Below are 21,550 nucleotides of genomic sequence, written 5' to 3' on the forward strand. Positions count from 1 at the left end.
ACCTGTATTAATGGCACTTGTTTGAACTTGTTATCAGTATAAAAGACACCTGTCCACAACCTCAAACAGTCACACTCCAAACTCCACTATGGCCAAGACCAAAGAGCTGTCAAAGGACACCAGAAACAAAATTGTAGACCTGCACCAGGCTGGGAAGACTGAATCTGCAATAGGCAAGCAGCTTGGTGTGAAAAAATCAACTGTGGGAGCAATTATTAGGAAATGGAAGACATACAAGACCACTGAGAATCTCCCTCGATCTGGGGCTCCACGCAAGATCTCACCCCGTGGGGTCAAAATGATCACAAGAACGGTGAGCAAAAATCCCAGAACCACACGGGGGGACCTAGTGAATGACCTGCAGAGAGCTGGGACCAAAGTAACAAAGGCTACCATCAGTAACGGACTACGCCGCCAGGGACTCAAATCCTGCAGTGCCAGACGTGTCCCCCTGCTTAAGCCAGTACATGTCCAGGCCCGTCTGAAGTTTGCTAGAGAGCATTTGGATGATGCAGAAGAGGATTGGGAGAATGTCATATGGTCAGATGAAACCAAAATAGAACTTTTTGGTAAAAACTCAACTCGTTGTGTTTGGAGGAGAAAGAATGCTGAGTTGCATCCAAAGAACACCATACCTACTGTGAAGCATGGGGGTGGAAACATCATGCTTTGGGGCTGTTTTTCTGCAAAGGGACCAGGACGACTGATCCGTGTAAAGGAAAGAATGAATGGGGCCATGTATCGTGAGATTTTTAGTGAAAACCTCCTTCCATCAGCAAGGGCATTGAAGATGAAACGTGGCTGGGTCTTTCAGCATGACAATGGTCCCAAACACACCATCTGGGCAATGAAGGAGTGGCTTCGTAAGAAGCATTTCAAGGTCCTGGAGTGGCCTAGTCAGTCTCCAGATCTCAACCCCATAGAAAATCTTTGGAGGGAGTTGAAAGTCTGTGTTGCGCAGCGACAGCCCCGAAACATCACTGCTCTAGAGGAGATCCGCATGGAGGAATGGGCCAAAATACCAACAACAGTGTGTGCTAACCTTGTGAAGACTTACAGAAAACGTTTGACCTCTGTCACTGCCAACAAAGGGTATATAACAAAGTATTGAGAGAAACTTTTGTTATTGACCAAATACTTATTTTCCCCCATAATTTGCAAATAAATTCATTAAAAATCCTACAATGTGATTTTCTGGATTTTTTTTCTCATTTTGTCTCTCATAGTTGAAGTGTACCTATGATGAAAATTACAGTGGGAGAACTTGCACAATTGGTGGCTGACTAAATACTTTTTTGCCCCACTGTATATACAGCTTCTCAGCATCTATCTTACAACTGAATAAAGACACAGATTTGCGTAAGGAAGAGTAATAAAAGACAACTTACATGTGCACTTTTTTCTGCCTGTACTTTGAAAATGGATGGGACGGCCGTATCCTTCAGACGTAGTCTTTCTGGTCCTATAGCATTTTTCCAGCATAGTCCTCCGGTGCAAAATGCTCTTCGCAAACACGATACTGGCTGATTTTGTAGTGAGGTGTTGAAGTACAGATATCCAGAGCTAGCCATCGATTTCTCAGTTCCACATTCGGTGGAATTCTGTGAAACATTACATTCGTGTATGTCCTTTGCTTGTTCTCACAACCTTTTGCTATGCAGGTAATTACCATGTTTGCTGTAACTTCTCAAACTAGACATAATCCAAAAGCGAAGATACTCGGTGCAGGTCAGGTCAAGCCGGTATGTTGACAGAAGTTGGGGGATTTCAGGTGTTGCGTGATATGACTGCGCCCAAGTAGCAGTGCTTCGCCTGTGATTCACCCTAATATAGTCCCAAGTCAATCTCTGCCTAGGAAATCGCCTAGTCTTAATCTGAATTGCTATTTGTACTCGTTGTGAATACGCAGGCCACAAGAAGTAATTAGGGTTTTTTGGGGGATTTTTTTTATCACTTTTACTCATGACATGCTACCTGACAACTTAGGATTCCATTCATTATGCTAAGCTAAGCTAGCGTCGGCACTGCCAAACTAAGAAAATGCATGCAATGAGACAAAAATGCTTTTGCCCACCTATCTAAATGTAGGGGAGATGGTGAATAAGCCCTATTTCAAAAAACTGTGGAGTGTTCCTTTAACTTACCAGTTAAGTTGAGCTTTCTCATATTTTTTTCTATTGATTTGGGTGGGTTTGTCCCATCCCCAATGTCACTTCTCTTTCTTTTACGGCCCTGACGAGAACATCGATCTCCTCGGCTGTGAACCGATTCTGAAGCGCGCCTGGTAAATGCGCCATAATAATCAATACAATCCGCCATGCAACATGCGCACCTGCTCTTAAAGGGTATGTTGGATGACGCTCTGATTGGTTTATTTCACGTTACGCCCAAACCACACCTATGAATAATGAAGCTATTTCAGACCAACCCCTTTTAAACTTTTGTCGGGCGCAAGAGTCATTTATCCCGCCGGTAAAATAGCAACAGCGCCCAAGACCCCCCCACAAAGTTACTTGCACTTTGCGCTTGACACTTGCGTTTTAGATCGTTAAAATAGAGCCCTATGTGCCATATTACTAGATAGAAGAGCAGCACCATCCCAGGAGGGATGAATACCATCTCATTTCAACAGGCCAGGTCTGCCCCAAAATTTTTTCCAATTGTCTATGAATTCTATATTATTTTGCGGACACCACTTAGACAACCAGCCATTGAGTGAGGACAATCTGCTAACTATCTCATCACTACTTGCTCTGGCCACCTTCCTGTTCGAAGGAATGCCATTGCTGTGTGTGGACACAACCACCATTCAATGAAAAAAATCTATTCACTCCTTTTTTTTTTATCCTCAAAAAGCTTAAAGGGGCATTTGGCAACTATTACAACTTAATAAAACCGTGTAGAAATCATTTGGGTGGTCTAATAACCTGTTCTGGTGAGAATGGTGACTTTCCCCGCTTCTCCCAGCGTTCCCAGGCGGAAAACCAACCTTGCAACATGAGGACTAACGTCCCGGTAAGATGGAAATAGGAAGTCTCGTGAGAAGTGAGAACGAGCGAGAAACACAAACTGCTTTACGGCAATTCGACATAAACACACACGTCCGCCTCAGTGTGTATGATGTATTACCCACCTCGGTAGACACACTCCACACGATAAAGCTGTCCGGCTCCGATAATAACAAATGCACATGAGCAGCGCTAGAAAGGGGGAGGAGGGGCCGCAAGTGAGTTTTTTTATGACATTGTTGTGAAATATATGCCTCACAGCTGTAGGGGGAGCTAGCTGAGAAAACATGCAACAACAAAAGTGAAAATCAGCGAAGAAATAGCTGGAGTTGCCGAATGCCCCTTTAAACACTCAGTAATCAAGCCGTTTGGATTTTCTGAGCAATATGATGTCATTACTCATGCTCCGCCCATGACCACTGACAACCTGTCCCGTATTAGCATATTTTTGCCCTCAGCTATTTTGTATACTGTCAGGAAAAATATTACTTTTATAGCACAATTACCTGCTTTTGGAATTAGCAGTTTATACTGTACGTCTTTATAGGCCTAATCATTTCAAATTCAGAAATGCAGGTTTGTGACTATTGTCTTCGAGTGCAAATCTCAAAATTCAATTTCAGATTTTTATTTGACAAGTTTTCACATCAGAGCTGTAAGTGTAAATTTTAGCATAGCAGTTCTCAAATTCTCATCTACATGCTCTCGAGTTTTGCTACTCTTTTACCTTAATAAATGTCGGTCCTGGAGGGTCACTGTCCTAATAATCATGAATGCACTCCGCTATCTTTTAACACATTCTTCACGCAAAAGAAAAACTCTTCATGAAGCGCAGGGGGAATGCAGCGACCGGGCGTTTCTTGATGGATCGAGGTTTTCTAAAATTCTTTTCTACATGCATTTCACATGAGCTCTAAGCGCGTGTGAATATGCTCTTTGAACTATTAATGTCGCTGTCTGCAGGAAGTGCTGAAATGTCTATACAGTATCATTATGACATGGCATAATAGTCAGGAAAAGAAGACCCAAAAGCGGGAAAATGTAGAAAATCTAACTGTATTAACGAAACTGAAGATCAGAGGAATACATTTTTTTTATTTACTGTTTGACCGGTCACACGGCTTTCATAGTTTTCATTTACGTGACTGCAGAGACCTGCAGTTATTTTAATTTAATTTAGTTGTATTAATATTGTGATTTTGAATTGGTTTTGTTTAGTTTCCATGGTAATTTTAGTTTAATTAAGCAATTTCGTTATGTGCTATTGTAATTAAAAAAATATATTTTTTTAAATATTGCGCTGTGTGTGTCCACTGCAGTGGGTCAAGGATACGGAGATATGCTGAGCGCTGACGATCTGGACATCCAGAACATGAGGCACAAAGTTCGTGATTATTCTCTGGCCGGCGCGTACCGTAAACTCCTCACTCGCCCCAGTGACGTCAGCTGGTGAGAATCTCTCTCTCTCTCCCTCAGTGTGTGTTCAGTGCTGGTTCTGATGATTCTGTGTGTGTGTGTGTGTGTTTCTCCAAAGGGAGCTGATTCAGTACAATGATCCGCGAGTGCCTCTCGTTCTCTCAGATGTGGAGAAACTAGAAAACACTCCAGCTCCAGTCTACCTCAAAGGTCCAGATCACACACACTCACACACACTTACACTCACACACACTCACATACACGCTCACTCTCTCACTCACACTCACACACAGATTACAGTGTGGATTTGTCATGTCATTGTTTCCACAACCTTATGCATCATCACAACATATCCTTCCATCTAGAGTTGCATTAATGTCTGGCTGAGAGGAAGTTGAAGCGCTCTGTAAAGTTCCAGCACATTCTAAAGACTCTACGTGGATGTTTAAATAGGCTGTATGTAGAATTCAGAAGCTCTTATTAGCGCCACTGGTGGCGGTTCAGTGAACTACAGCAGCAGAAGCTCTTATTAGCGCCACTGGTGGCGGTTCAGTGAACTACAGCAGCAGAAGCTCTTATTAGCGCCACCGGTGGCCGTTCAGTGAACTGCAGAAGCTCCTATTATTAGCGCCACCGGTGGCCGTTTAGTGAACTGCAGAAACTTTTGTTATTAGCACCACCGGTGGCCGTTCAGTGAACAGAAATATATTAATCACTACAGTAGTGATCCTGATTGGACTCAAGTATTTGCTTATTTACAACAGCTTTTTTTTTTTGGCCAGGCAGTAGATGTCAAGTCGAGTCTCCTTTTATTTATATAGTGGTTTTTACAATACAGATTGTTTCAAAGTAGCTTTACAGTGATAACAGAAAAATAATGCAACAGTTTGTTTATAGAAGAAAATAGCGTCACAGTCCAGCTTAAGTAAGTTCAGTGATGGTTAATTTCTGTTGTAAAAAAAGTTATTAATTTAGTTCATATATATATATATATATATATATATACACACTCACCTAAAGGATTATTAGGAACACCTGTTCAATTTCTCATTAATGCAATTATCTAATCAACCAATCACATGGCAGTTGCTTCAATGCATTTAGGGGTGTGGTCCTGGTCAAGACAATCTCCTGAACTCCAAACTGAATGTCAGAATGGGAAAGAAAGGTGATTTAAGCAATTTTGAGCGTGGCATGGTTGTTTGTGCCAGACGGGCCGGTCTGAGTATTTCACAATCTGCTCAGTTACTGGGATTTTCACGCACAACCATTTCTAGGGTTTACAAAGAATGGTGTGAAAAGGGAAAAACATCCAGTATGCGGCAGTCCTGTGGGCGAAAATGCCTTGTTGATGCTAGAGGTCAGAGGAGAATGGGCCGACTGATTCAAGCTGATAGAAGAGCAACTTTGACTGAAATAACCACTCGTTACAACCGAGGTATGCAGCAAAGCATTTGTGAAGCCACAACACGCCCAACCTTGAGGCGGATGGGCTACAACAGCAGAAGACCCCACCGGGTACCACTCATCTCCACTACAAATAGGAAAAAGAGGCTACAATTTGCAAGAGCTCACCAAAATTGGACAGTTGAAGACTGGAAAAATGTTGCCTGGTCTTATGAGTCTCAATTTCTGTTGAGACATTCAGATGGTAGAGTCAGAATTTGGCGTAAACAGAATGAGAACATGGATCCATCATGCCTTGTTACCACTGTGCAGGCTGGTGGTGGTGGTGTAATGGTGTGGGGGATGTTTTCTTGGCACACTTTAAGCCCCTTAGTGCCAATTGGGCATCGTTTAAATGCCACGACCTACCTGAGCATTGTTTCTGACCATGTCCATCCCTTTATGGCCACCATGTACCCATCCTCTGATGGCTACTTCCAGCAGGATAATGCACCATGTCACAAAGCTCGAATCATTTCAAATTGGTTTCTTGAACATGACAATGAGTTCACTGTACTAAAATGGCCCCCACAGTCACCAGATCTCAACCCAATAGAGCATCTTTGGGATGTGGTGGAACGGGAGCTTCGTGCCCTGGATGTGCATCCCACAAATCTCCATCAACTGCAAGATGCTATCCTATCAATATGGGCCAACATTTCTAAAGAATGCTTTCAGCACCTTGTTGAATCAATGCCACGTAGAATTAAGGCAGTTCTGAAGGCGAAAGGGGGTCAAACACAGTATTAGTGTGGTGTTCCTAATAATCCTTTAGGTGAGTGTATATAGCCACTCTGGAGAAAACAGTGATGTCATCGTTAAATTCTCATATAATGGTGTCAATGCAGGCAGATCAATAATTGTTGATTATGCAACTAAATACACATATTATAATCTAAAGCTAACAGCTTTTTTGGATTGTCAGGATTGAGCTGCCTGCTATAATGCCACCCTGACAGTCTCATTTCTTTGTGTGTGTGTGTCTCGACAGAAGGGAAGTATCGGGCGCTGAAGATGGAGTTTTCTCTGCCGTCCTCCACTTACGCCACGATGGCCGTCAGAGAAGTGCTGAAGATGGACACCAGCATCAAGAATCAGACTCGGCTCAACACCAGCTGGCTGAACTGACCGTCACACACACACTTTCACCAGCTTTAGTCCTGCAGGTCATTGGTGATAAACACTTCGCTACGTCGTGTTTGTAATTTTGACAGCGAAGAAGCTACACATAGTTTTTCAGTTACTCAGTTTTAGTGTTTTTTTTTAAGCTGTTTAGGACTGTAAAGACATTTATTACATGTATTTTCAGAACAAACTGAACATTGAGCAGTAAATAAACATATTCAAGTTCTTGTGAGATTAATTTGGAAAATTCAGTATTCAGCAGAAATAGAATGTTTTACAATAATAAATCAATAATAAATCATAATATTTTAATCTGAATAAATTAATCTGCCTGATGTCTTCATGTTTCCGGCATGTTCTCAAACATTCGTTCAGAGCAAACGTTCACAGAGCCGAAACGATGCATACCTCTGGACAGTCTTGTGATTCTTCATTCTCAGAGTGACTGGGCCTTTATGCATTCTTTGCTCACAATAATGATTTTTTTCTGGACTTGACGTCTATGAAAAGGCATTAAAGATTGAAGACTGTGTTTTCCTGCAGCTCGTGACAGATTTTCTGATCAGATATAATGATAATGATAGATCTAAACAATGCTGTTATCCTCACAAAAGCATAAATGCTAGCGATGAGGCCAATACGTTTACAAAGTAATCACATCTGCAGGATAAGACATGTAAAGTGTTCTGCTCTTCATGATAAGCCTGTTGTAAAATCCATTTAACATCATAATATCCGTCACGTGCCCTTTGACCTCATCACATTAAAGCAGAATTCTCATCAGTCATCCTCTGTCTAGACGGTTTCATAACTACACCACTGACAGCGCTAGAGACTTTATACCGGGAGAGTATACCTATCTATATAGCAATAGCAATCAATCCAAGATGGCAGCTTGTTATTTGGATGGCAGCTTGTTAGTTTACTAGCATTTTTTAAAATAATTTTTGTCCTTTATTATTTTATATTATTTCTGTTTTAAATGTTTAAATGGACTACAGTTACAACAAATGCATGATTTCAGCCTCTGACAACGTTTTTGTTATATAATAAACATTGGTTGACCAACGCGTGTTCCTTTGGGACTTGGCACGCTGTAACACGCTGTAACATCAGGAGAGGAGCGAGTGAGAGGATTGTGTGACGGGAGTGTGTGATGGGAGTGTGTGACGGGAGTGTGTGACAGAAACGGGAGAGTGTGACGGTAGCGTGTGACAGAAACGGGAGAGTGTGACAGAAACGGGAGAGTGTGACGGGAGTGTGTGACAGAAATGGGAGTGTGTGATGGGACCGTGTGACGGGAGCGAGTGACGGGAGTGTGTGATGGGAGTGTGTAACAGGAGCATGTGATGGGAGTGTGTGACGGAAACGGGAGCGTGTGACGGGAGTGTGTGACAGAAACGGGAGAGTGTGACAGAAACGGGAGAGTGTGACAGAAACGGGAGTGTGTGACAGAAATGGGAGTGTGTGATGGGAGCGAGTGAAGAGTGTGTGACGGGAGAGTGTGACAGAAACGGGAGAGTGTGACAGAAACGGGAGTGTGTGACAGAAATGGGAATGTGTGACGGGAGCGTGTGACAGAAACGGGAGAGTGTGACGGGAGTGTGTGACAGAAATGGGAGTGTGTGATGGGACCGTGTGACGGGAGCGAGTGACGGGAGTGTATGATGGGAGTGTGTAACAGGAGCATGTGATTGGAGTGTGTGACGGAAATGGGAGTGTGTGACAGAAATGGGAGCGTGTGATGGGACCGTGTGACGGGAGCGAGTGAAGAGTGTGTGACGGGAGAGTGTGACAGAAACGGGAGAGTGTGACAGAAACGGGAGTGTGTGATGGGACCGTGTGACGGGAGCGAGTGACGAGCGTGTGACAGAAACGGGAGAGTGTGACGGGAGTGTGTAACAGAAATGGGAGTGTGTGATGGGACCGTGTGACGGGAGCGAGTGACGGGAGTGTATGATGGGAGTGTGTAACAGGAACATGTGACGGGAGTGTGTGACGGAAACGGGAGCGTGTGACGGGAGCGAGTGATGAGAGCGTGTGATGGGAGCGTGTGACAGGAGTGTGTGACGGGAGCGTGTGACGGGAGCGAGTGACGGAAACGGGAGCGAGTGACGAGAGTGAGTGATGGGAGCGTGTGACGGGAGCGAGTGATGAGAGTGTGTGACGGGAGTGTGTGACGGGAGTGTGTGACGGGAGCGTGTGACGGGAGCGTGTGACGGGAGCGTGTGACGGGAGCGTGTGACGGGAGCGTGTGACGGGAGCGAGTGACGAGAGCGTGTGATGGGAGCGAGTGACGGGAGCGAGTGACGGGAGCGAGTGACGGGAGTGTGTGACGGAAACGGGAGCGTGTGACAGGAGGGAGGTACGGGACGGGAGCAAGTGGGAGGATTGTGTGACAGTAGCGAGTGGGAGGATTGTGTGACGGTAGCGAGTGGGAGGATTGTGTGACGGGAGTGAGTGGGAGAATTGTGTGATGGGAGCGTGAAACGGGAGTGTGTGACGGGAGCGAGTGGGAGGAGTGTGTGACGGGACGGGAGCGAGTGGGAGGAGTGTGTGATAGGAGCGTGTGACAGGAGTGTGTGACGGAAACAGAAGCGTGTGACAGGAGGGAGTGACGGGACGGGAGCAAGTGGGAGGATTGTGTGACGGTAGCGAGTGGGAGGATTGTGTGATGGGAGCGAGTGGGAGGATTGTGTGCCGGGAGTGAGTGGGAGGATTGTGTGATTGGAGTGTGTGATGGGAGCGTGAAACGGGAGTGTGTGACGGGACGGGAGCGAGTGACGGGAGTGTGTGATGGGAGTGTGTGACGGGACTGTGTGACGGGACGGGAGCGAGTGGGAGGATTGTGTGATGGGAGTGTGTGACAGGAGCGAGTGACGGGAGTGTGTGATGGGAGTGTGTAACAGGAGCATGTGATGGGAGTGTGTGACGGAAACGGGAGCGTGTGACGGGAGCGTGTGACGGGAGTGTGTGACAGAAACGGGAGAGTCTGACAGAAACGGGAGTGTGTGACAGAAATGGGAGTGTGTGATGGGAGCGAGCGAAGAGTGTGTGACGGGAGAGTGTGACAGAAACGGGAGAGTGTGACAGAAACGGGAGAGTGTGACAGAAACGGGAGAGTGTGACAGAAACGGGAGTGTGTGACAGAAATGGGAGTGTGTGACGGGAGCGTGTGACAGAAACGGGAGAGTGTGACGGGAGTGTGTGATGGGACCGTGTGACGGGAGCGAGTGACGGGAGTGTATGATGGGAGTGTGTAACAGGAGCATGTGACTGGAGTGTGTGACGGAAATGGGAGTGTGTGACAGAAATGGGAGTGTGTGATGGGACCGTGTGACGGGAGCGAGTGAAGAGTGTGTGACGGGAGAGTGTGACAGAAACGGGAGTGTGTGATGGGACCGTGTGACGGGAGCGAGTGACGAGCGTGTGACAGAAACGGGAGAGTGTGACGGGAGTGTGTAACAGAAATGGGAGTGTGTGATGGGACCGTGTGACGGGAGCGAGTGACGGGAGTGTATGATGGGAGTGTGTAACAGGAACATGTGACGGGAGTGTGTGACGGAAACGGGAGCGTGTGACGGGAGCGAGTGATGAGAGCGTGTGATGGGAGCGTGTGACAGGAGTGTGTGACGGGAGCGTGTGACGGGAGCGAGTGACGGAAACGGGAGCGAGTGACGAGAGTGAGTGATGGGAGCGTGTGACGGGAGCGAGTGATGAGAGTGTGTGACGGGAGCGTGTGACGGGAGTGTGTGCGGGAGTGTGTGACAGGAGCGTGTGACGGGAGCGTGTGACGGGAGCGAGTGACGGGAGCGAGTGACGGGAGCGAGTGACGGGAGCGAGTGACGGGAGCGAGTGACGGGAGCGAGTGACGGGAGCGAGTGACGGGAGCGAGTGACGGGAGCGAGTGACGGGAGCGAGTGACGGGAGCGAGTGACTGGAGCGAGTGACGGGAGCGAGTGACGGGAGCGAGTGACGGGAGCTAGTGACGAGAGCGTGTGACGGGAGCGTGTGACGGAAACGGGAGCGTGTGACGGAAACGGGAGCGTGTGACGGGAGCGAGTGACGAGAGCGTGTGACGGGAGCGTGTGACGGGAGCGTGTGACGGGAGCGAGTGACGAGAGCGTGTGACGGGAGCGAGTGACGGGAGCGAGTGACGGGAGCGAGTGACGGGAGCGAGTGACGGGAGCGAGTGACGGGAGCGAGTGACGGGAGCGTGTGACGGAAACGGGAGCGTGTGACAGCAGGGAGGTACGGGACGGGAGCAAGTGGGAGGATTGTGTGACGGTAGCGAGTGGGAGGATTGTGTGACGGGAGTGAGTGGGAGAATTGTGTGATGGGAGCGTGAAACGGGAGTGTGTGACGGGAGCGAGTGGGAGGAGTGTGTGACGGGACGGGAGCGAGTGGGAGGAGTGTGTGATAGGAGCGTGTGACAGGAGTGTGTGACGGAAACGGAAGCGTGTGACAGGAGGGAGTGACGGGACGGGAGCAAGTGGGAGGATTGTGTGACGGTAGCGAGTGGGAGGATTGTGTGATGGGAGCGAGTGGGAGGATTGTGTGCCGGGAGTGAGTGGGAGGATTGTGTGATTGGAGTGTGTGATGGGAGCGTGAAACGGGAGTGTGTGACGGGACGGGAGCGAGTGACGGGAGTGTGTGACGGGACTGTGTGACGGGACGGGAGCGAGTGGGAGGATTGTGTGATGGGAGTGTGTGATAGGAGCGTGTGATGGGAGTGTGTGATGGGAGTGTGTGACGGGAGTGTGTGACGGGGCGGGAGCGGTGACGGGAGCGAGTGACGTGAGTGTGTGACGGGACTGTGTGACGGGACGGGAGCGAGTGGGAGGATTGTGTGATGGGAGTGTGTGACGGGACAGGAGCGAGTGGGAGGATTGTGTGACGGGAGTGTGTGATGGAAGCGTTTGACGGGAGTGTGTGATGGGACGGGAGCGAGTGGGAAGATTGAGTGACAGGACGGGAGCGAGTGGGAGGATTGTGTGACGGGACGGGAGCGAGTGGGAGGATTGTGTGACGGGACGGGAGCGAGTGGGAGGAGTGTGTGACGGGACGGGAGCGAGTGGGAGGAGTGTGTGACGGGACGGGAGCGAGTGGGAGGATTGTGTGACGGGACGGGAGCGAGTGGAGGGATTGTGTGACGGGAGTGTGTGACGGGACGGGAGCGAGTGGGAGGAGTGTGTGACGGGAGTGTGTGACGGGACGGGAGCGAGTGGGAGGATTGTGTGACGGGAGTGTGTGACGGGACGGGAGCGAGTGGGAGGATTGTGTGACGGGAGTGTGTGACGGGACGGGAGCGAGTGGGAGGAGTGTGTAACGGGACGGGAGTGAGTGGGAGGATTGTGTGACGGGAGTGTGTGATGGGAGCGTGTGACGGGACGGGAGCGAGTGGGTGGAGTGTGTGACGGGACGGGAGCAAGTGGGAGGATTGTGTGACGGGAGTGTGTGATGGGACGGGAGCGAGTGGGAGGAGTGTGTGACAGGAGTGTGTGGCGGGACAGGAGCGAGTGGGAGGAGTGTGTGATGGGACAGGAGCGAGTGGGAGGAGTGTGTGATGGGAGCGTGTGACGGGACGGGAGCGAGTGGGAGGAGTGTGATGGGAGCGTGTGACGGGAGCATGTGACGGGAGTGTGTGACGGGACAGGAGCGAGTGGGAGGAGTGTGTGATGGGAGCGTGTGATGGGAGCGAGTGGGAGGATTGTGTGACGGGAGTGTGTGACGGGAGCGAGTGGGAGGATTGTGTGACGGGAGTGTGTGATGGGAGTGAGTGGGAGGAGTGTGTGATGGGAGTGTGTGACGGGACGGGAGCGAGTGGGAGGAGTGTGTGACGGGAATGTGTGATAGGAGCGATGAGGGGGGCAAGTGACGGGAGTGTGTGACGGGACGGGAGTGGTGACAGGAGCGAGTGACGTGAGTGTGTGACGGGACTGTGTGACGGGACGGGAGCGAGTGGGAGGATTGTGTGATGGGAGTGTGTGATGGGACAGGAGCGAGTGGGAGGATTGTGTGACGGGAGTGTGTGACGGGAGCGAGTGGGAGGATTGTGTGACGGGAGTGTGTGATGGGAGTGAGTGGGAGGAGTGTGTGATGGGAGTGTGTGACGGGACGGGAGCGAGTGGGAGGAGTGTGTGACGGGAATGTGTGATAGGAGCGATGAGGGGGGCAAGTGACGGGAGTGTGTGACGGGACGGGAGTGGTGACAGGAGCGAGTGACGTGAGTGTGTGACGGGACTGTGTGACGGGACGGGAGCGAGTGGGAGGATTGTGTGATGGGAGTGTGTGATGGGACAGGAGCGAGTGGGAGGATTGTGTGACGGGAGTGTGTGATGGAAGCGTTTGATGGGAGTGTGTGATGGGACGGGAGCGAGTGGGAAGATTGAGTGACAGGACGGGAGCGAGGGGGAAGATTGAGTGACGGGAGTGTGTGACGGGACGGGAGCGAGTGGGAGGAGTGTGTGACGGGACGGGAGCGAGTGGGAGGAGTGTGTGACGGGACGCGAGCGAGTGGGAGGATTGAGTGACGGGACGGGAGCGAGTGGGAGGAGTGTGTGACGGGACGGGAGCGAGTGGGAGGATTGTGTGACGGGACGGGAGCGAGTGGGAGGAGTGTGTGACGGGACGGGAGCGAGTGGGAGGAGTGTGTGACGGGACGGGAGCGAGTGGGAGGAGTGTGTGACGGGACGGGAGCGAGTGGGAGGAGTGTGTGACGGGACGGGAGCGAGTGGGGGATTGTGTGACGGGACGGGAGCGAGTGGAGGGATTGTGTGACGGGATTGTGTGACGGGACGGGAGCGAGTGGGAGGAGTGTGTGACGGGAGTGTGTGACGGGACGGGAGCGAGTGGGAGGATTGTGTGACGGGAGTGTGTAACGGGAGTGTGTGACGGGACGGGAGCGAGTGGGAGGATTGTGTGACGGGACGGGAGCGAGTGGGAGGAGTGTGTAACGGGACGGGAGTGAGTGGGAGGATTGTGTGACGGGAGTGTGTGATGGGAGCGTGTGACGGGACGGGAGCGAGTGGGAGGAGTGTGTGACGGGACGGGAGCAAGTGGGAGGATTGTGTGACGGGAGTGTGTGATGGGACGGGAGCGAGTGGGAGGAGTGTGTGACGGGACGGGAGCGAGTGGGAGGATTGTGTGACGGGAGTATGTAACGGGAGTGTGTGACGGGACGGGAGCAAGTGGGAGGATTGTGTGAGTGTGTGACGGGACGGGAGTAAGTGGGAGGATTGTGTGACGGGAGTGTGTGATGGGACGGGAGCGAGTGGGAGGAGTGTGTGACGGGAGTGTGTCACGGGACGGGAGCGAGTGGGAGGATTGTGTGACGGGAGTGTGTGACGGGACGGGAGCGAGTGGGAGGATTGTGTGACGGGAGTGTGTGACGGGACGGGAGCGAGTGGGAGGAGTGTGTAACGGGACGGGAGTGAGTGGGAGGATTGTGTGACGGGAGTATGTGATGGGAGCGTGTGACGGGACGGGAGCGAGTGGGAGGAGTGTGTGATTGGACGGGAGCAAGTGGGAGGATTGTGTGACGGGAGTGTGTGATGGGACGGGAGCGAGTGGGAGGAGTGTGTGACAGGAGTGTGTGGCGGGACAGGAGCGAGTGGGAGGAGTGTGTGATGGGAGCGTGTGATGGGACGGGAGCGAGTGGGAGGAGTGTGTGATGGGAGCGTGTGACGGGAGTGTGTGACGGGACAGGAGTGAGTGGGAGGAGTGTGTGATGGGAGCGAGTGGGAGGATTGTGTGATGGGAGTTTGTGACGGGAGCGAGTGGGAGGATTGTGTGACGGGAGTGTGGGACGGGAGCGAGTGGGAGGAGTGTGTGACGGGACGGGAGCGAGTGGGAGGATTGAGTGACGGGAGTGTGTGACGGGAGCGAGTGGGAGGATTGTGTGACGGGAGTGTGTGACGGGACGGGAGCGAGTGGGAGGAGTGTGTGACGGGACGGGAGCGAGTGGGAGGATTGAGTGACGGGAGTGTGTGACGGGAGCGAGTGGGAGGAGTGTGTGACGGGAGTGTGTGACGGGACGGGAGCGAGTGGGAGGAGTGTGTGACGGGAATGTGTGATAGGAGCGATGAGGGGGGCGAGTGATGGGAGTGTGTGACGGGAGCGAGTGGGAGGAGTGTGTGACGGGACGGGAGCGAGTGGGAGGATTGAGTGACGGGAGTGTGTGATAGGAGCGATGAGGGGGGCGAGTGATGGGAGTGTGTGACGGGAGCGAGTGGGAGGAGTGTGTGACGGGAATGTGTGATAGGAGCGATGAGGGGGGCGAGTGATGGGAGTGTGTGACGGGAGCGAGTGGGAGGAGTGTGTGACGGGACGGGAGCGAGTGGGAGGATTGAGTGACGGGAGTGTGTGACGGGAGCGAGTGGGAGGAGTGTGTGACGGGAGTGTGTGACGGGACGGGAGCGAGTGGGAGGAGTGTGTGACGGGAATGTGTGATAGGAGCGATGAGGGGGGCGAGTGATGGGAGTGTGTGACGGGAGCGAGTGGGAGGAGTGTGTGACGGGACGGGAGCGAGTGGGAGGAGTGTGTGACGGGAATGTGTGATAGGAGCGATGAGGGGGGCGAGTGACAGGAGTGTGTGACGGGAGTGTGTGACGGGACAGGAGCGAGTGGGAGGAGTGTGTGATGGGAGTGTGTGATCGGAGCCTGTGACTGGAGTGAGTGATGGGAGTGTGTGATGGGAGTGTGTGACGGGACGGGAGCGAGTGGGAGGATTCTGTGATGGGAGTGTGTGACGGGACAGGAGCGAGTGGGAGGATTGTGTGACGGGAGTGTGTGATGGGAGTGTTTGACGGGAGTGTGTGATGGGACGGGAGCGAGTGGAAAGATTGAGTAACGGGAGTGTGTGACGGGACGGGAAAGAGTGGGAGGAGTGTGTGACGGGAGTGTGTGATGGAAGCGTGTGACGGGACGGGAGTGTGAGACGGGACAGGAGCGAGTGGGAGGATTGTGTGACGGGAGTGTGTGATGGAAGCGTGTGACGGGAGTGTGTGACGGGAGTGTGTGACGGGACGGGAGTGTGAGACGGGACAGGAGCGAGTGGGAGGAGTGTGTGAAGGGAGTGTGTGACGGGACGGGAGCGAGTGGGAGGAGTGTGTGAAGGGAGTGTGTGATGGGAGCGTTTGACGGCAGTGTGTGAGAGAGACCGAGTGTGGCTGAGAGAGCGCTCGACAGTGTGTGAGAGAGACCGAGAGTGTCCGAGAGAGCGCTCGACAGTGTGTGTGAGAGACCGAGTGTGTCCGAGAGAGCGCTCGACAGTGTGTGAGAGAGACCGAGTGTGTCTGAGAGAGCGCTCGACAGTGTGTGAGACCGAGTGCGTCTGAGAGAGCGCTCGACAGTGTGTGAGAGACCGAGTGTGTCCGAGAGAGCGCTCGACAGTGTGTGAGAGACCGAGTGTGTCCGAGAGAGCGCTCGACAGTGTGTGAGAGACCGAGTGTGTCCGAGAGAGCGCTCGACAGTGTGTGAGAGAGAGCGAGTGTGTCTGAGAGAGCGCTCGACAGTGTGTGAGACCGAGTGTGTCTGAGAGAGCGCTCGACAGTGTGTGAGAGACCGAGTGTGTCCGAGAGAGCGCTCGACAGTGTGTGAGAGACCGAGTGTGTCCGAGAGAGCGCTCGACAGTGTGTGTGAGAGACCGAGTGTGTCGGAGAGAGCGCTCGACAGTGTGTGTGAGACCGAGTGTGTCCGAGAGAGCGCTCGACAGTGTGTGAGAGACCGAGTGTGTCCGAGAGAGCGCTCGACAGTGTGTGTGTGTGAGAGACCGAGTGTGTCCGAGAGAGCGCTCGACAGTGTGTGTGAGAGACCAAGTGTGTCTGAGAGAGCGCTCGACAGTGTGTGTGAGACCGAGTGTGTGTGAGAGACCGAGTGTGTCTGAGAGAGCGCTCGACAGTGTGTGAGAGACCGAGTGTGTCCGAGAGAGCGCTCGACAGTGTGTGAGAGACCGAGTGTGTCCGAGAGAGCGCTCGACAGTGTGTGAGAGACCGAGTGTGTCCGAGAGAGCGCTCGACAGTGTGTGTGAGAGACCGAGTGTGTCCGAGAGAGCGCTCGACAGTGTGTGTGAGAGACCAAGTGTGTCTGAGAGAGCGCTCGACAGTGTGTGAGAGACCGAGTGTGTGTGAGAGACCAAGTGTGTCTGAGAGAGCGCTCGACAGTGTGTGTGAGACTGAGAACGAACGATCTCAGAGATCTCCAAATACTCGCCCACATCCAGAGCCTCGGCTGGCGAACACACACACACACACACACACACACACACGACTAACATCATCATAATTTGGCTTGCCCAGCAGAGGGAGCATGTGAGGCTCTTCTAGATCACAGCACTAACATAACATCAGTGAGTGAGTGAGGAATAATAATCCAGCAACATAAACATCCTAGTTGAGAAAAACATCGCTCACACACACACACACACTGATCTGGTCAGCTTTTCATCAGGAAGTTGAAAAGCATTTCAGATCATGAGTGAGCAGAGGAGGTGCTCATTTTTTATAAATGAGCATCATTTACCACAGAGAGGCACAATCCATTTATTTAGTGAATACTAATTTATGTAAAACCATGAAATTGGCAAAGTTCAGCAGAACTGAAAGATCACAGACACAATAAATACACTTAATGTTTTCACACACAAATATATATGATAATTATGTTTATAAAAGATCGAAACCCTGTAATAACGTTGGTCCCTCACATCAGGATGATCGTGTCGTCTAGAACAGGGTTTCTCAACCTTTTTCCTAATGCGACACTTTTTTTTTGTATGTCAATACGACCCACTTAGGCGGGAAATAAATCAATAGCCTAACTGAAATGCCTCTTTAGACCTAGGCTACACCGTAGGCCTATATGCTTATTATAATTCATTTCACGAATATACGAATAAACACAAATATTTTCAATAATTAGGCAGACTATGAGGCAAACTGTTTTTTTTACTCCCGTTAATGTGACACTTAAGAGTGCCACTCTGAACTGATCATATCCAGACGCGGTGGAATCTGGAAAAGTGCAACTCGTAGTGTCACACACACACACACACACACACACATACACACACAGAGTCACCAAACAGCATAAATGTGAAGGTTGTGTTTCTGTTCAATGACTAACATGAACCCTTCAGTATAAATGTGTTATTTAAGATGAATCTAAATCACTAATCGAGAGAGTGAAAGGAACACATCTCATCTGACCAGTTTCAAAGACATTTTTAATGTTTGGGACTCACAGCCAAAGTGACTCGATTACAGACACATGACACACGAGTGGGTTAATGTGCAGACTGAGCTGGTTTAGAGCTGGTTTAAGGCTCAGAACTGGTTTAATGTTACACTGATAACACTTGATTAATGTTCCAGCTGGTAAAAAGCCTTCATCTCTGACCTTTAGTGACCTGATGTGGAGAGCAGAGTCTCCAACCATCACTGCATCGATCCAGTGACACACACACACACACACACACTTTGAAAGCCACTTTCTAGCATCTGTAAAACCGCATTCTTCGATCTTATAAATATATCTAAATTACATCATAAGCTTTCAATGAAAAATGCAGAACAGTTAGTTCATGCGTTCATGACATCAAGGCTAGATTATTGTAATGCTCTACTGGGTGGTTGCCCTGCATGCTTAATAAACAAACTACAGCTGGTCCAAAACGCAGCCGCTAGAGTTCTTACCAGAACCAGGAAGTACGACCATAGTAGCCCGGTTCTGTCAACACTGCATTGGCTCCCTATTAAACGTATAAATTTTTAAATATTGCTGATTACTTACAAAGCATTAAATGGTTTAGCTCCCCTGTACTTGAGCGAGCTCTTAACGCATTATAGTCCTTCACGTCTATTGCGATCTCAAAATTCTGGCCAGTTGATAATACCTAGAATATCTAAATCGACTGTCCGGGATTTTTTAACATTGTCCGGGAAGCAGACACAGTCTGTCAGTTCAAATCTAGACTAAAAACACATCTCTTTGACCTGGCATTCATATAGAACATTATACATTTCTATTATTCAAATCAGTTAAATGATTATTAGTCACCAAATGAAAGTTATATCTCTCATTCTCAAGCAGCTCTCTCAGCCGGAACCGGGAACACTTCCTATAACACCTGATGTACTCGCTACATCATAAGAAGAATGGCATTTACGCTAATATTAGTCTTTCTGTTTATTCCGAGGTTTACTGAAGTCAGCCGGATCTGGGCCGTATCCGGATCAGATGGTGGACCTGCGCCTGGACACGACCACAACGCATCCCTGAAGTGTCAGCAGAGATTGTGTCCACTAGACTCTCCCTGTGAAGGCCTCATCGGCACTGATCCTCCACACACTCGTCTCCAGACACGCGTGATGACTCCGGTCTTCACACAGATGAACTGCATAATATAATGTTCCGATCCAATCTGACCTCTGACCTGTAATGCTCCTGAATCATAATCATACTCTGTTGGTTCGTTGGCCAGAGGAGAACTGAGTGACTGAGTCTGGGTTCTCACAATGGTTTTTTCTCCATTCTGTCACTGATGGAGTTTCGGTTCCTGTCACTGTTGCCTTGGCTTTTGGCTTGCTTAGTTGGGGACATTTAATATTCAACAATATTATTGATCTGCCTTACTTAAGGTAGACGATGATGCAATTTTCAAAAATACGGCTGTCCATCATCATATACGTGACGTAACGATGTCACACATCACGACCGACGTTCGACCAATCCGCTGATGTTCTGGCAGTTTAAAAGGCCCCATTGACAAGGAGTGAGCAGATCAGCACCAGATCTCATTCAACACCCGTGCCTTTGGGTTAAAATGTCAATAGACTCATGATCACGACACATTAATGTTTGTTTATGCGGTGATTTCGAAATCAACACACCTTGGGGTTTGTTTATTGTTGTTGCTGATGTATTATTGGACTGATCTGAGAGTTTCAGCGCTAGATCACTCAAAACTCGTATTAAGTGCAGGTGTGTGCGTATGACTGATCCCTGTGTTACACACGGATAATCTGATTCAAACGCAGTGTGTTGCAGGTAGTAACCACTTAGCGTTTCTTGTTTCTTGATATCGAATTCTACTGATTGTTGGCCTTTATAAATCCATCTTCAAAAACAACGGTAGATAGCATTGTTTTTGTTAGTTAGTTGAAGAGTGTTTGCCATACACTGTATCTTTTCTGTTTTAGCCAGCGTAGTTTATTTAAGGCGTCGTATACGTTGAAGATATCGGGTTTGTTTCTGCATTTTTCTTTTGGTAGGTAATTTTAGAGGTTTGGGTTAAATAGTTATGGAAATTCTGTTTTGATTATTTCATTGATTTGGCGACGCTCTTGTTTTCTTGGATTTCTGTTTACTTGTCTTTCTTTTATACTTATAATCTGTTTTGTAAACTCATTGCAGCTTTTCAATTAAAACATACTTAAAGTTAATTTTTCTGCTTCTTGGTAGTTTCTGCTACTTGCAACCATGGCGACAGTTGTATCTCACTTAAATGTTGCACAATCATCCTGTTAACATCTTCAAGCACGTAACACACACACACACACTCACACATACTCTCACACACATGCACACACTCACCACATATTGTGTCTGTGTTGAGGATTGTCAGAGGGAACGCTTCCTTTCTGTCTAAAACGCACACCAGAACAATAAACCTCCCGAGTTTGATCCATTCTGAAGATGAACGCCATTTGGCTGTAATTTATTTAGTCAGGAGCCGTCCTTTATTTTGTGCTGCGTCGCAGGGCTGCTCGTATTAATCTTGAGGAAAACTTGCACAGCCAAGTGGATCTTCTCTAATTGTATAAAGATTTATGATTTTGCAAAAACAAAACTGCACCATACAATACAAAGACTAATGAACATGTTCCTGCATGGAAAACAAGAATGGGTGCTTTTCTGCTCCCGGGAGGCAGCGGGAATAAATCTTGCCAAAAACACTGAAGTGAAGAACATGAGCGCCAGTAGAACCTGCACATGTGACTTAGTAGAGCTTCAAAACAGATTTACAGAAAATCATATCAATGCTTATCAGAGAAACTAAACACTGGTCGAGAAATGCTTAAAAGCCAAGCTGAGTGCACTGCATTGTGGGATACAGCATTGCATGCATGCATTATGACAATTGCAGAAGATCATCCCAGTGTTTCACACATACAGAGCATCTGCAGTACATACTAAATATTCAGCAGTGAGACTTTCTGTACACTTTCATGCAGAAACTCATATTTTAAGAGAACTTAATATGCTTTATTTCATGATCATCAGTGTTGCTGTTTGATCATGAAACAGCTCCAGGGGCCTCATTTATAAAACTTTGCGTAGGATTTGCGTCAGAAGTGGCGTACGGATGAAAGATAGGACGTGCGTACACACAGAAATATCCGGATTTATAAAACCGTGCGCACGCACATCCTACGCATTTTTCCCTTAATAAATCACAATCAATTCTAAATGTAGCGCAGCTTTTGCGGCTTCATGTCACGCCCATAGTTGCCCATAAATAGTCCGTGAAACGCCCACAAGTTAATATTCATCGA

General features: G+C 49.5%; 1 protein-coding gene and 1 long non-coding RNA gene across 8 annotated transcripts in view; one reads left to right on the forward strand and one right to left on the reverse strand.

Moving 5' to 3' along the window:
• pus7 (pseudouridine synthase 7) overlaps positions 1-7,317 on the forward strand; it is a 38,660-nt gene extending 31,343 nt beyond the window's left edge. For all 7 annotated transcript variants that reach the window (XM_077200175.1, XM_077200177.1, XM_077200174.1 and 4 more), the window contains 3 exons: positions 4,328-4,457; positions 4,543-4,634; positions 6,862-7,317. In XM_077200175.1, coding sequence (XP_077056290.1) covers positions 4,328-4,457; positions 4,543-4,634; positions 6,862-6,998 — 359 coding nt within the window. In that variant the 3' untranslated portion in view covers positions 6,999-7,317. The remainder of the gene's footprint in view (positions 1-4,327; positions 4,458-4,542; positions 4,635-6,861) is intronic.
• LOC143708963 (uncharacterized) overlaps positions 1-21,550 on the reverse strand; it is a 295,722-nt gene that overhangs the window by 80,271 nt on the left and 193,901 nt on the right. The gene's annotated exons all lie outside the window — the stretch shown is intronic.

The sequence above is a fragment of the Siphateles boraxobius genome, unplaced genomic scaffold (assembly GCF_051911475.1).
Source record: "Siphateles boraxobius isolate OS27281-9 unplaced genomic scaffold, OSU_SipBor_1 44, whole genome shotgun sequence".
Classification (NCBI taxonomy): Eukaryota; Metazoa; Chordata; class Actinopteri; order Cypriniformes; family Leuciscidae; genus Siphateles; species Siphateles boraxobius.